At 35.7% G+C, this 13,528-nt stretch overlaps 1 protein-coding gene across 3 annotated transcripts in view; it reads left to right on the top strand.

Moving 5' to 3' along the window:
* The first annotated feature begins 11,367 nt into the window (after positions 1-11,367).
* Positions 11,368-13,528, top strand: part of LOC137616297 (uncharacterized) — a 308,280-nt gene continuing 306,119 nt past the window's right edge. For all 3 annotated transcript variants that reach the window (XM_068345942.1, XM_068345941.1, XM_068345940.1), the window contains exon 1: positions 11,368-11,836. Coding sequence is in view for 2 of the 3 variants with exons in the window: in XM_068345941.1 (XP_068202042.1) it covers positions 11,742-11,836 (95 nt within the window). In the remaining variant the exon portion in view is untranslated. The remainder of the gene's footprint in view (positions 11,837-13,528) is intronic.

Here is a 13,528-nt window from a genome sequence, read left to right as displayed (position 1 = left end):
GCTACTTTGCCTGTTGGACCCCTTGGGCTTATAGCATCCTGCTGTTCCAACTAGGATTGTAGCTCAGCAAATAATAATAATAATAATAATAATATCAAGTGGTATTACTTTTTTCATATTTTCCTCTTTTTTGAGCGGCAGAACCACTAATCAGTTTCAACTTTTTGTAGTTATACTACAAAAGGTTGGCTAGTACAGTAGTAACGTGTTCGCCTAGCATTTACATAGCAGCAGATCGATCCCAGCCCGGGACCGTGAGTCTTAGCTGTTTACTGGGGAGGCCACTGCAGTGGTTGGACACCACAGTGGGGTGTTGGGCTTGCCAAGCTGACGTTCTAGTGAGCATCTATTCTGGTGAAACTGGAACTGAAACCAGACACCTTTAAATATGGACTAGAAAATGTAGTCAGAATATGTAATATCTGTCTGACATAACAATACCATCTTAAATCTTATGTAACACCTAAACTAAGAACATATCTGCCCTTAACAAGTATAGCCTACACATGCACCTATATTTTGCTTAGGGTGATAGACCTACTAAGATATATAGAATACATGTGATGAATTAGATTACGCAAGTTAAGAGTCTGGATGACATAGCATTTATTAAAGCCTCGCCGTTGCTATACAAGTGTAGGCCTACAAATCCCATTTCAGATCATTGCATAATTAGGAGACAAAAGTAATATTACTATATTGTTTCTAGCAATCATGGAACATTATCTATCTATCTATCTATCTATATACATATATATATATATATATATATATATATATATATATATATATATATATATATATATATATATATATATATATATATACTTAATGTGTGTACAACCAAACGAGAGAGAGAGAGAGAGAGAGAGAGAGAGAGAGAGAGAGAGAGAGAGAGAGAGAGAGAGAGAGAGAGAGAGAGAGAATTGGCACAAAGAACTTGTATTGAAATCTTGAAAAATAAAAACTTTTATTATCAAACTATATAAAAACTAAGAATTTTTAACCAAAGTAAAATTTATTCACATTGAACACACAGTGTGAATCCTTCTGAAGGGAACATATTATATCAAAGAGCTTCGGTGAAGATCGCTTCGCGTTCGGCAGAAGCGGGCGACTGCGTGTCTGAGAATACCTTTGAAGGATTAATCTTCATGTGTCGTTCTATTCACGTTATCTCGACTGACAGTTTGGAAGGGCAAAACGTGACTCATTGACAAGGAGCACTGCAAGGATTTGACGTATAATGTACCTAAATGTTTCTGAAATCGATATCCCTGCGTTCACTGGCTACTTTCCTCTTGGTAAGAGAGATTAGTTCACCAAACATTTAACTGGGTTCCATCAGGTACGAGAAGAGTTGGAAGACCTAGGCCTACATGACGGAGACTATGAAGCGAAGCAGATGATGAATGGAGAAGTATTGAATTAAAAGCTCAAGATAGTGATGGCTGGCGAAATCTAGTCGAGGCCCTTTGCGTCAATAGGTGTAGAAGATGATGATGAGGATGAAGTAAGCAGCTCTTCTAGAACACTCCAAAATCAAACAGTTGTTCTCTAGTCTCGGGTAGTGTCATAGCCTCTGTACCATGGCCTTCCACTGTCTTGGATTAGAGTTTTCTTACTTGAGGGTTAACTTGGGGACGCTGTTCTGTTTTAATTCTCTTCCTCCTGATTTTTTGAAGATTTTACAGTAAATAAATGAAATATCTAACTTGATGTTGTTTCTGTTCTTAGTATATTTTATTGAGATAGTATATTACTTCCCTTGTAGTTTTTTTTTATCTTTTCCTTGTTTCCTTTCCTCACTGACCTATTTTTCCCTGTTGGAGCCCTTGGGCTTATAGCATCCTGCTTCTCCAACAGGGATAGTGGCTTAGCTTGTAATAATAATAATAATAATAATAATAATAATAATAATAATAATAATAATAATAATTTTATTTTTGGTAGTGGCAAAAAGACTTCATTTACCAACCTGCTTCACATTACGGTATTTCCTTTCTTTTGTATTTTCCAACCCTCTTTCCTTAACCTTTCTCTTTCAAGTAAACTTATACATCATACGGATGCGTGTACTCAAGTCCTTGAGAGAGATTTCTACTATTAAGCCTTCACTGTGGTTAAATTACCTTTGTTCCCATCCAGTTGATAGAGATATCTGCCACCTCTACACAGTTCCTATTGATAAAATACCAAAACCTTCATGTTAGCATATTTTATTTTCGATTAATGATTTAAAAATGATAATTTGCATACTTTAATCGTTTGGATAGTTTTGTTTTACCGTAAGCCTATGTTAAAATGTAAAACGCCAACCAATTTTCACGATAACTTTCATACTTTAAGCGTTTGGATAATTTTGTTTTATTGTAGGCCTATGTTAAAAGGTCAAACGCCAACCAATTTTCATCTTCTAAAAACGACCATTCGTGGTTCATTATGTGACAGGAAAAAAAATTGTTTTATTTTTGTTATATACTTATTTTTACATTTAAATTGACCTGAAATGGCTTCATTAGCGAAGTATATTTGCGAATTATGGAGTGTATTTTATATTGTTAAAAAGATTAGCGTGTAATAATAATAATAATAATAATAATAATAATAATAATAATAATAACATAACTCCTAAAAGTAGGAAAACACCTGTTCCTAACGAGTTTTTGACTGCCATTATGATACAAAGAGAACAGACTATAAAGCATTACTTAATTTTCCTTAATTCTCTGGATATATATATATATATATATATATATATATATATATATATATATATATATATATATATATATATATATATATATATATATATATATATATATATATCTACACACACACACACACACACACATATATATATATATATATATATATATATATATATATATATATATATATATATATATATATATATATATTAATTCATGGTGATCGAGTGGCATTGTCAGACATTTAACTACTCGATCTCCTTTCCCCGGCCTTCGAGAAAGGGTAGGGGATGTACTCATACCCTGGTGACCGGAGGGTACCCCTAGGGGTACACTAAAAAACCACAACTGCCGTGTTGTAGTTAAGAAAAGGAGAGAGGATATGACGTGAAAAGTTGAATCTGTGTTTGTACGCACATACCTACCTAAATATTTAGTTGTCGATTTTGACGGGTCGCGTACACTAGCATAGTATATTCTGTTATTTATATGTGCTTATTGGGTGAACAACCGTTACTTTTAACTCACCAACTTGTGATGTGAAGCCTATACATTGAATAAACTACAATATGTTACATATATCATAAAATCTACTAGGTTCAAATGCCCTTCTCAAACGTTTTAAACGACCACTAGTTCATAACAGAGACATTAAGATCCCAACTTAATTCTTTTTTTTATATGAAATTCGATTTTTATACAGATTAAACGATAGATATCAATGACTCACCCATGCGCTATGAAGATAGGTCGAGTCACGGTCGAGATACCTAGACCGTGGACCGAGTCCTGGTATCCACTGACCTTACGGAGAACTGAAAGTAAGAGTGATTTATTAACATAGAAACAACAAAAGAAAACTTTATTCTGTGACAAATAAGTAAAACAGACGGAATAAAACTGATATCATCTGAAAGGAGTAAAATGGATCAAAAGTCCTCTTTAATAAGACTCCATAACAACTAGTTATAAGAGGAAAAAGCGAACAGGTGTTTTGTTGGAGACGGTCACCAAAATTGGAGAATCGTGTTTATCTCTCCTCACATCTAGGTAACACACTTTAGGCATATCCTTTGTGTTCTACAATGGTGTTTCTTATTTATACATACTTCTATCATTCTAATAGCAGTTCTAAGACCCGTAATATAGCCTTGATTTTTATTGGCCGTGAAATGTAGGCTTATATCAAATTCAAATTCAAACGCCTTTGTATGCCTAATATCTCTTTAATTAAAACATGTAAGATAAATCAAATAAATGAGAAACAAATGCTTGAAATAGAATACGTAAAACAATTAATCTATTTAAATGAAGGAAAGTTTCTTTGTTCGTCAGGATTTGCAGTTCAGACCGCCGACTTATTCACTCTATAAGTTACACAAAAATTCAATATTTGCATCTTGAACACAATTTTGGCAACTAGCACAGTGGTGACATGTTCGCCTAGCATTCGCATTGCAGTAGATCGATCCCAGCCCGGGACTGTAAGTTTAAGCTGTTTACTGGGGAGGCCAATGCTGTGGTTGGGCACTACAGTGTGGGTTTGGTCTTGCCCGGGTGACGTTCTGGTGAGCATCTATTATGATGAAACTGGAACTGAAACGAGACACCTTTAAGTTTTAAGTGTAGTAAACTGCAAATAGATCTGTAAGTTGCACTGCACTCTTATTGACAGAGGGTCTTTTGTGACTGTTTCTGCCAGCCCTGTCCATCATGTAGTGTTCCCCTGGATGCTAATTGTCTACCTTATTATTAGTCAAGGGGCTTAATCTAGGAAATCACAATTATTCACTTTGTCCCAAAAGTACCATTACTTTCGCTACCAGAGATAGATAAGCTCATAAGCATTAATTGTTTTTGTAGGAACCAACATGGGGTCATCCTTTGGCGGCCATTATGGAGGATCCAAGATGGCTGTCACATTGGGCGTGTGATAGCTGCCACATTGAGCATGTGTGTAGATACACACGCCCAATGTGACAGCCATCTTGGATCTTCCATAATGGCCGCCAAAGGATGACCCCATATTGGTTCAACACACACGCCCAATGTGACACACAGAATATCACATTGGGCGATAAACTAGCAACCAGTCATAGTAAAGCCAATAATGACACTTTTTAAATGTTTCGGAGTACTGTATAGGGATTTCAATTCTGATATTTATTCTAAATGCAAGGTATATGTATGAATGGATATCTGGCTTTGTCACAGAAGTTAAAAGTATTACCAAGACATCCCAGTATATAGCATTCAAGCATAGTTTGGTCCATCAAAGTTACTGGCTCTACCTCTGTTCCATGCACTAACAGGCTGTGACACCACAATTCAGTTGGATTCAGGAAAAATTTTGCAGGGACTGCATGGAATAATACACAAAACTTGAATGAAATCATGATTAGATTGACTGAAGTCCCTGGGTCCTTAAGTTTAACATCTCTAGACATGTCAAACAATGAGAGGGTTGTTGTGCTAATGAATATTAAAACATGTGGATACACATCTATAAATGTAGCCAGGCTTAATCTGTTTTCTAATGGCAGTAGATCACTGAGCAGCATACCACCTACCCAGAGATGTTATTGGTAACGTCTCTGTCTGGTGATCGCTAGACGGAGGTTCGAGTCCCGCTCAATCCCGTTAACTCCTTTAGTGTCTGCAAACTTACCATCCTTGAGAGCTAAGGATATGGGTTTTGGAGGAGCCTATAAATCTACCTGCTGAGTCGTCAGCAGCCATTACATGGCCTTCCCTAGTTTTAGCTTGGGTGGAGAGGGGGCATTGTCCTGCTTGATAGGGCAATGCCATTATCCCTTGCCTCTGCCAGAACATGAGCGACTTTTAACCTTAAAATGTTACTTTCATAAGCAAATTTTGCTGAGAAGCAGTCAACCACATGCCATCAGACACTCCTTGCTTTTGATGAATTGGAATGTCCTTTCTAGACACCAGTTGTTGATGCCAGTCCCAAAACCCTCAGAGGAAACTGAAGATACAGTAGTACTGGATTTCGGTAAACGACAGTCCCAGAGTGTTGCCTTAACAAAGATGACAAAGATATAAATCAGTGAATGGCAATATACTGGATGAACATGATCATGATCTTAAAATATTTTATTTTTCCTTGTTTCCTTTCCTCACTGGCTTATTTTCCCTGTTGGAGTCCCTGGGCTTATAGGATCCAGCTGTTCCTCCAAGGGTTGTAAATTAGCAATTAATAATAATAATAATAATAATAATAATAATAATAATAATAATAATAATAACAATAATAATTGCGTAAACAAAGAAGACGACGATCTTGCTGTTTACTCGGGAGCTAACCCTCACGTGAAATAAATTTACCATTGAAACGAACTACTTGCACATGCGTAGCATTTATTAGTTACACCGGCACGCTTCCTCTGTGTTTTTATTTCAGAATGTTAATTAAAGAACGTGATAAGAGATGCTGCAGCGCTGTGTGGGATTTATGTATTCATTTTTTTTCAACGTAGGTTGCGTGCAAGTGCTGGTTGGCTCCTGGTTGGCTTTTACGACGCGACCTTTTGTCAGGTTGCAATTAGTCCGCAGCATTAAAGAAGGTGATTTCCCTCCCCCCCCCCCGTCCCCGTCTCTGTCTCTGAAAGCTGACAGGTAGCAGGGCCATAAAAAATGTGACGCATGCAAGAAGGTTGCAAATACTGCAGATACGTAACTGGGGGTATTTGCTCTAGAGATACAGAATGCATTTGTTATACAAAGCGTCTTGTTCTTAAACAAATATTCTTTAGTTATGTTTTAGTATTGGTATTTCATATATGGAGATGGTTTGGGCATGTCCATCGCACTCCACAAGAGAGATTAGTTCACCAAACTTTCAGTTGGGCTCCACAAAGCACTAAAGAGTTGAAAGACCTAGGCCTACATGGCTGAGGACTAAGAATCTTGAAGTAGGAGATGATGAATGAAGAAGTATTGATAAAGAGGACTGGCGAAATCTAACCGAGGCCCTTTGCGTCAATAGACGTAGGAGGAGTTGATGATGATGACGGTTAAAGGACATTACATGAAAATTCAGTTTTCAGTAAATTTCGTCTAATGATTTTTTCATCATTATGGGATCTGCAGGAATCGTAATTATGTATGTTTTTAAATTATTAGAATTCTTAAAAAGTATAATAGATTTAATCATTCATTTTTGCTTAGTCTTTCATTATGAATTTGAGGCCGAAATATTTAAAAATTTACGGATAAATAGATTTCCTACCTTAATGTAACACCATAGGCATCCTGTTCCATGAATAAGTTTTGCTCTCTGGCACTGGGGTAGAGCAGCTCTTATAGGAGAAGGACACTATAAAGTCAAACCATTGTTCTCTAGTCGTGGGCAGTGCCATAGCCTCTGTAACATGGTCTTCCACTGTCTTGGGATAGAGTTCTCTTGCTTGAGGGTACACTCGGGCGCACTTGTTTTAAAAATCTTATTTCTCTTCCTTTTATTTTTTTTTAATTTTTCTTTAAAGTTTACATATGAAAGATCTAATTTAATGTTGTCACTGTTCTTAAGATATTTTCATTGTTCATTACTTCTCTTGTATTTTATATATATATCCTTGTTTCCTTTCCTCACTGGGCCTTTTTTCCTGTTAGAGCACCTGGGCTTACAGCATCCTTCTTTTCCAACTAGGACTGTAGCTTAATGATAATAATAATAATAATAATAATAATAATAATAATAATAATAATAATAATAATAATAATAACATTGTTCGAAGTTGAGTTTCCAAACATAAATGAAACGAACAAGATAAGAAAAAACAGGTTATCTTAATTTGCATTATATGTCAGTATCCTTTCTATAGTTATTAGACCCTTCACTTCAAATAAGTGTCAAGACAGAAAGTACCCACAAGGTTGCCAGTTAGCTCTTTTTGCATGTTAGTTTACACCTTTTTTCTTCTCTTTAGCCTTTTTATTCTTAGGCATTTTGGTGCTTTATTATCTTGACGAATTATCTTAATCTTGGGCATTTCAAATAATCAAAAATTTTATATTTGGCTCATTCTAAAGGATGCATAGCACATTAATAAATCATGACATGGCAACCTTGCTACCGACCCAAATGACGTTACACACCGTCCATACGATCAAACGGAGATAACAAAGTTTATTTCGTATACAGACCTTGGGAGATAACTTAATTCTGCACACAGTGGGTCAGTGACTCAGTGTCAGTGAGTCTCGTGATAAGCAGCCAGACAGATTTTTTTTTTCATATGGGTACTGTACACACTGCATTCTAATATATACTGTAGATTCTCAGTCAGACAGTTTGGCTCCCGAAACTGTTAAGACATGCATACATGACTGCCTAACCTTGTTACTTTTTTTTAATGAAGCGCATTTGGACCGACTTGCAGGAGTGTCCTTTTACTTACTTTTACTTTTACGGGTTTATATCTCGCCCTCCGTCAGACACTAAAAGTCTGTTCAGGCGGGCCTTGGTGTGTGAAAAAATAATTTCATTCCAGTTAATATTTTAGCTCGGAAAAGTTTCCTACTAGCTGATTGGTTAGAATTAATTTGTCCAACCAATCAGCTAGTGGGAAACGTTTCAGGGCTAAAAGGGCACCCATGAGAATCTGCGCAAATGCGCCACATTAAAGAAATTGAGTATAACATCGAAAGGGAAGTGGCCCGTGGAGTTCTTACAACTATTTCCTGGATCTTAGGTATCGGCATTGTTCTGGCCTCTTTTCAATGTCAGCTGCCAGCTAAGCTAGGTCTATGTGTCACCCTTCTCTGTAGCAGAACTTTAATAAAAGTGATTGATATGATGAAAAATGAAGATTAAGATACATGAAAACAATCCCAAGCCGCAAGCGAAGTAAATAGACGTCTCAAGCTATGGCCAGGCAATGTAGGCCTATAGGCTCCATCTGGGCCAGGGTTCAAGAATTAGGCCATGCTAACTCAGACTTCTTTATTAATGTACACGAAGATCGCTCAAATAAGATTCTAAAGATGGACAATAGGGCAGGTTTTTTTCTAATTAAATAATTTGAAATAATAGACCGACTCAGAATATAATTCCATGAAAATTATAGTATGAAAATATCTGGAGGTTATAAAGGAAGAACTCGAAGAAAGTATTGAGAGAATAAAATTGGGCTAAATGTATGATGTGATTAGCCTACTATATTATAATACATTCTAAGATCTAAGTTAATATATTGAACAGGGTATATTTATTGAATTATTATTTTGCTATGAATGCTACTCATAAATATATGTATAAGAAAGTTCTAAAGATAAAAACTTCAAAATATGCTCTGAATGGTTATTATATGATCATACTACAGAGGATGTCAAGGAAATACAAAGAAATGTGATAATTGGTATAAAAAACGTAGAATTCTTACACAGAAATGACCTGTGAGAAAGGTTCTAATATAAATAGAAATGTCCTAAATCAAAGCTAATACATTTGCAACATCCACTGCAAGCAACGGTTCGAATGGATTCAACTCTGCAATGATTCAAAATGATTCAGCATAACGTGAAATCCCGAAATAGCGATAGCTGTTAAGAATAAAATTACGCATAAAATAATAACTTAAGCGGGATTTCCAAGATCGAACGGTTCGTCGAACCCAGTTGACGAACCTGCTTGTCAAACGGTTCGTAGAGGTGGAGTCAGCCATAATTGCATAAGGTTTGTGGACAATGAAGCCCCGCCCACAAAAATCAAGAGAAAACATACGTTATTCGAACCGTTCGAACATAACTTCAAACATTTGTCTGTCGAACCGCGTTCGACAAACCGTTCGACGGTGTAAACCCGCCTTTAGACGCTTTTTAGGAGTACGAATTCAGACCGAGAAAGGTCTAACAGTGATCGCTACAGCTTAAAAGCCGCCAAGAAGTTGTCATAAAGTTATTCAACAGAAAAAAACTAACATATGTAAATATAGTGCCAAATCATTATTGCAGCATGTTAATATTTAGATCATAGTAAAATTTGCACCTATATCTAAATATACTTGGGACCAAAACACACTTTGCATTACTAGCCACTCGTTAGGATACTACCGCTAAAGAGATATGGGGTCCTTTGACTGGCCATACAGTACTACATTGGATCCCTCTCTCTTGATATGGTTCACTTTCCCTTTGCTTACACACACACCGAATAGTCTGGCCTATTCTTTACAGATTCTCCTCTGTTCTCATACACCTGACAACGCTAAGATTACCAAACAATTCTTCTTCACCATAGGGGTTAACTACAGCACTGTAATTGTTCGGGGGCTATTTTCCTCTTGGTAAGGGTAGAAGAGACTCTAGCTATGGTAAGCAGTTCTTCTAGGAAAAGGCCACTCCAAAATCAAAACATTGTTCTCTAGTCTTGGGTAGTGCCATAGCCTCTGTATCATGGTCTTCCACTATTTTGGTTCAGAGTTCTCTTGCTTGAGGGTACACTCGGGCTCACTATTCTATCTAATTTCTCTTCCTCTTGTCTTGTTAAAGTTTTTATAGTTTACTGTATATAGGAAATATTTATTTCAATGTTGTTGCTATTCTTAAAATACTTTATTTTCCATTGTTTCTTTTCCTCGCTGGCTATTTTCCCGATTGGGGACCCTGGGCTTATAGCATCCTACTTTTCCAACTAGGGTTTTAGCTTTACAAGTAATAATAATAATAATAATAATAATAATAATAATAATAATAATGATACCATGGTTAGCTTACTATCCTCATTTTCTCAATCTTAAGTAACAGATATAAAGATTCTTCAACCAATATTCTTGATAATGTCAACAAATGAATCAACTATCTTTTGAACTTTTCTTCGGTTATAGGCAAGAAATTCAATTCCAAGGTCACTGCAGGGGGCCAACAAGAGTGAAAAACAGTGGCACGCTAAACAATCTTACCTTTCTTGGGATTCAGCACGCATCTTAACGTAATATGTCACCACGATCATCAGTTGCAGGGTTTTAATCGACAGAAAAAAAGAATTATCGAGGTTCTATGTCTATTTACATAAGTGTTGTTTTCATTTGAGGATCACCCTACATGGTATCATCGTTCTCCAACTAAAAATTCTTAGTCTATTAAACTATTTTGTTGACAGATTGCGTGAGATGACCCCAGTGCAACGTTCTTCTTTCACTCTCGTTCACCCACACGCGATATTCCTTGTTTGGCAACTCCCTCCTACGATACTTTTCCTGACTGTGTCATAATGTTTCGTTTTAACGTGGGAATCAAATTGCCGTAATTTAGATTGAAACGCTACTTTTTTTGCGCAATGTTGCAAAGAAATTTTAGTCTACTGTTGAGTAGTTTTACTTTATATGACATGTAAAACATAATTTATAATGGAATCTGAGAAATCTGGGAAATTAGGTGAACGAAAATCTGTGACAAACTAATGGATTTTGAAATAAGTCCTACATTTCAGTGATGATGGACCTATCATAGGAGAACTAACAGAATATACTTTGATTTTAATCATTCATTGAAGAAATTTTAAGTATATTCGATAAATTGTAGCAAATTACGAGTGGTGACAGGAAGATTGTCTTATGGAATGAACGAAAACTTCTGATGGTAGCATGGATGGATGAAGGACTAAAGGTAGATAACTAGATACTCGGTCAGTTGTGTTCTGTTATCGTTTCGTGTTACACGCATCCTAGCACACTCTCGAACTTCCCTTTTTTCGTTAAATAAGATATCTGCAGTGTATAATATCAGTGTTACTTTAGTATCTAAACATGGATAAATTCATCTCATCCCAGAATATAGAATATTGTTTATTCATGGTGATAATCAAAGAAAAGTTTCCATCATTTCAGAAGATAAGTGATAAAAGTGAGATTTAATCAGGCGGTGTTTGATCCTCGTAAAATGATATACTTCAATAAGTTTAAGTACACGATTTTTTAATTTACATTTTGTGTGTGAATAGAGGAGTAGGCCTATTCTCTCTATTCTCGAAGCTTATTTATAAGTCGTCCATAGATTTTTATCATCAAAATGGGGGGCAATGTTGAAAAGAAGTATGAACAGTATATCCAGGGTGCTATTGAGAAGTACAAGACAACTCGGAAAGATCTCATGATTAAATTTCGGTAAGTATTCCAAAGAACAAGCTTAGTCTCATAATTGAAATTTGGTTAGGCCTATTGGCCTAGGCTAACAGGAGTTGTTTGTATACTATAACATAACCTTCTTTTATTACAGGTACTTTAGGGAATATATAATAACTCATTAATGTGATTTCAGGAAGTTTTTTTTTTTATTAAGATTGAAGCATATTAGGGTAGGCTGGTAATCAAAAGCAAACCTTTTTCAGTTCTTGTTATGCTTGTGTATAGGCCTAGCCTGTGCTCCCACGTATTAAAGAGTCAAAAAGTTTTTTTTTTATAATCAAAACTAAGCCGATTCTATGTGATAGTAGCATAAGGTATTCTAACAACTAAATAGCTTATAATTTATATGTAACAATGTGTTGGTTAAGTTTTAATATAGGTCATTTGATGAGTAGGCCTAGTGTTTTTTTTTCTGTAACTTTAAACTCCAACATTGAAACTTACTGTAAACAGCTCTTTTAACAACATGCTTGAACATAGGAGGAAAACAACACAGAATATCGGGTAATCATTTTATAAGAAACAATTGATAACGGTTGATAAGAATTAAGACGCCTCTCCTACCATGAGTTTGGAAAGAAAATGTTAGTTTCTGGAGATTTCTTAAGAAAATGTCTTTTCGTAAATATGGCTGAAAAATGGTTATGAATTGACTATCACGTACGTGTTCTGATTAGATGATTTGGTATTGGTGTCAATTATATTGACAATTTCTGTTTTACCGGCAAAGAATATAATACTTATTTTAGTATAGGCCTAGTTGTAGTAGGTAACGGCTAGATTTGGTTATATAGATTTGGGCAAAATCGTCAGGTGCAGGAACCTTTGAGAGGTTATTCAGTACCCAGGTTCATTTAGGTTGGATAAACTATATTGTTAATCTATGAGGTAGAAGTTGAAGTGGTTTGGAAAGCAAGAAGAAAAATTAAAAAAAGGAATTAAACTATCAAAGGAGATGATAAAGAAAGGGTAGCTATAAGGGTCAAAATGACGCTGTAAAGACCCTTGTTTCTTAATGTCAATAATTTGCTTTAGTTCAGATAAAGGCTGAAATCGGTTACATTTCCCTGAAAAAGTACACCCCTCTGGCTAGTCTAAAGATGTAGGCGATATAATTGTTTTGTCAATATTGTGAAGGAAGCTTTCAATTGGTGCCTTTATAAGCGATCAAAATGTTTGAGCAATGCGAAATATTGCACAAACATTTTGATCGTACAGGGGCGCATTACATGAAATCAATCTTTACATCTCTACTAAACTGTATTATAATAACCCCAAGCAGGCATAAAGTGTGCATATTTATAGAGCTGGTGTGGTAACTATGAAAAAGTCAATATTCACGGGATTTTTATTGTTCTTAAATCGTTATAAATGTTTCAATCATTGTCAGTACATTTTAACCACCTTAACGGTGTATAGTGTTGTCTGTACAACTCGCGTGGTGTACTGTAGTCAATAGTTGAGAGGCTCATTGCTGCTTCTCTTCAGCCTCTAGATTGAATTACCTTCTTGTCTCCTTCCGTAACTCATTTTCGTTTCTTCTATTTAGTGGTCCAACCTCTTATTTTTTTTACTGCAATTTCGCGGGTTCTCTGCATTAGCAAGTTGGCTTATGACGCGAATTAATTTATTCAATCCAGTCTTATCCATGAAAAAAATAGCCGTCAAATG

Source organism: Palaemon carinicauda, chromosome 22 (genome assembly GCF_036898095.1).
Source record: "Palaemon carinicauda isolate YSFRI2023 chromosome 22, ASM3689809v2, whole genome shotgun sequence".
Lineage (NCBI taxonomy): Eukaryota > Metazoa > Arthropoda > Malacostraca > Decapoda > Palaemonidae > Palaemon > Palaemon carinicauda.
The sequence above is the reverse complement of the archived record's forward strand: the minus strand, read 5'-3'. Positions and strand labels throughout refer to the sequence as shown.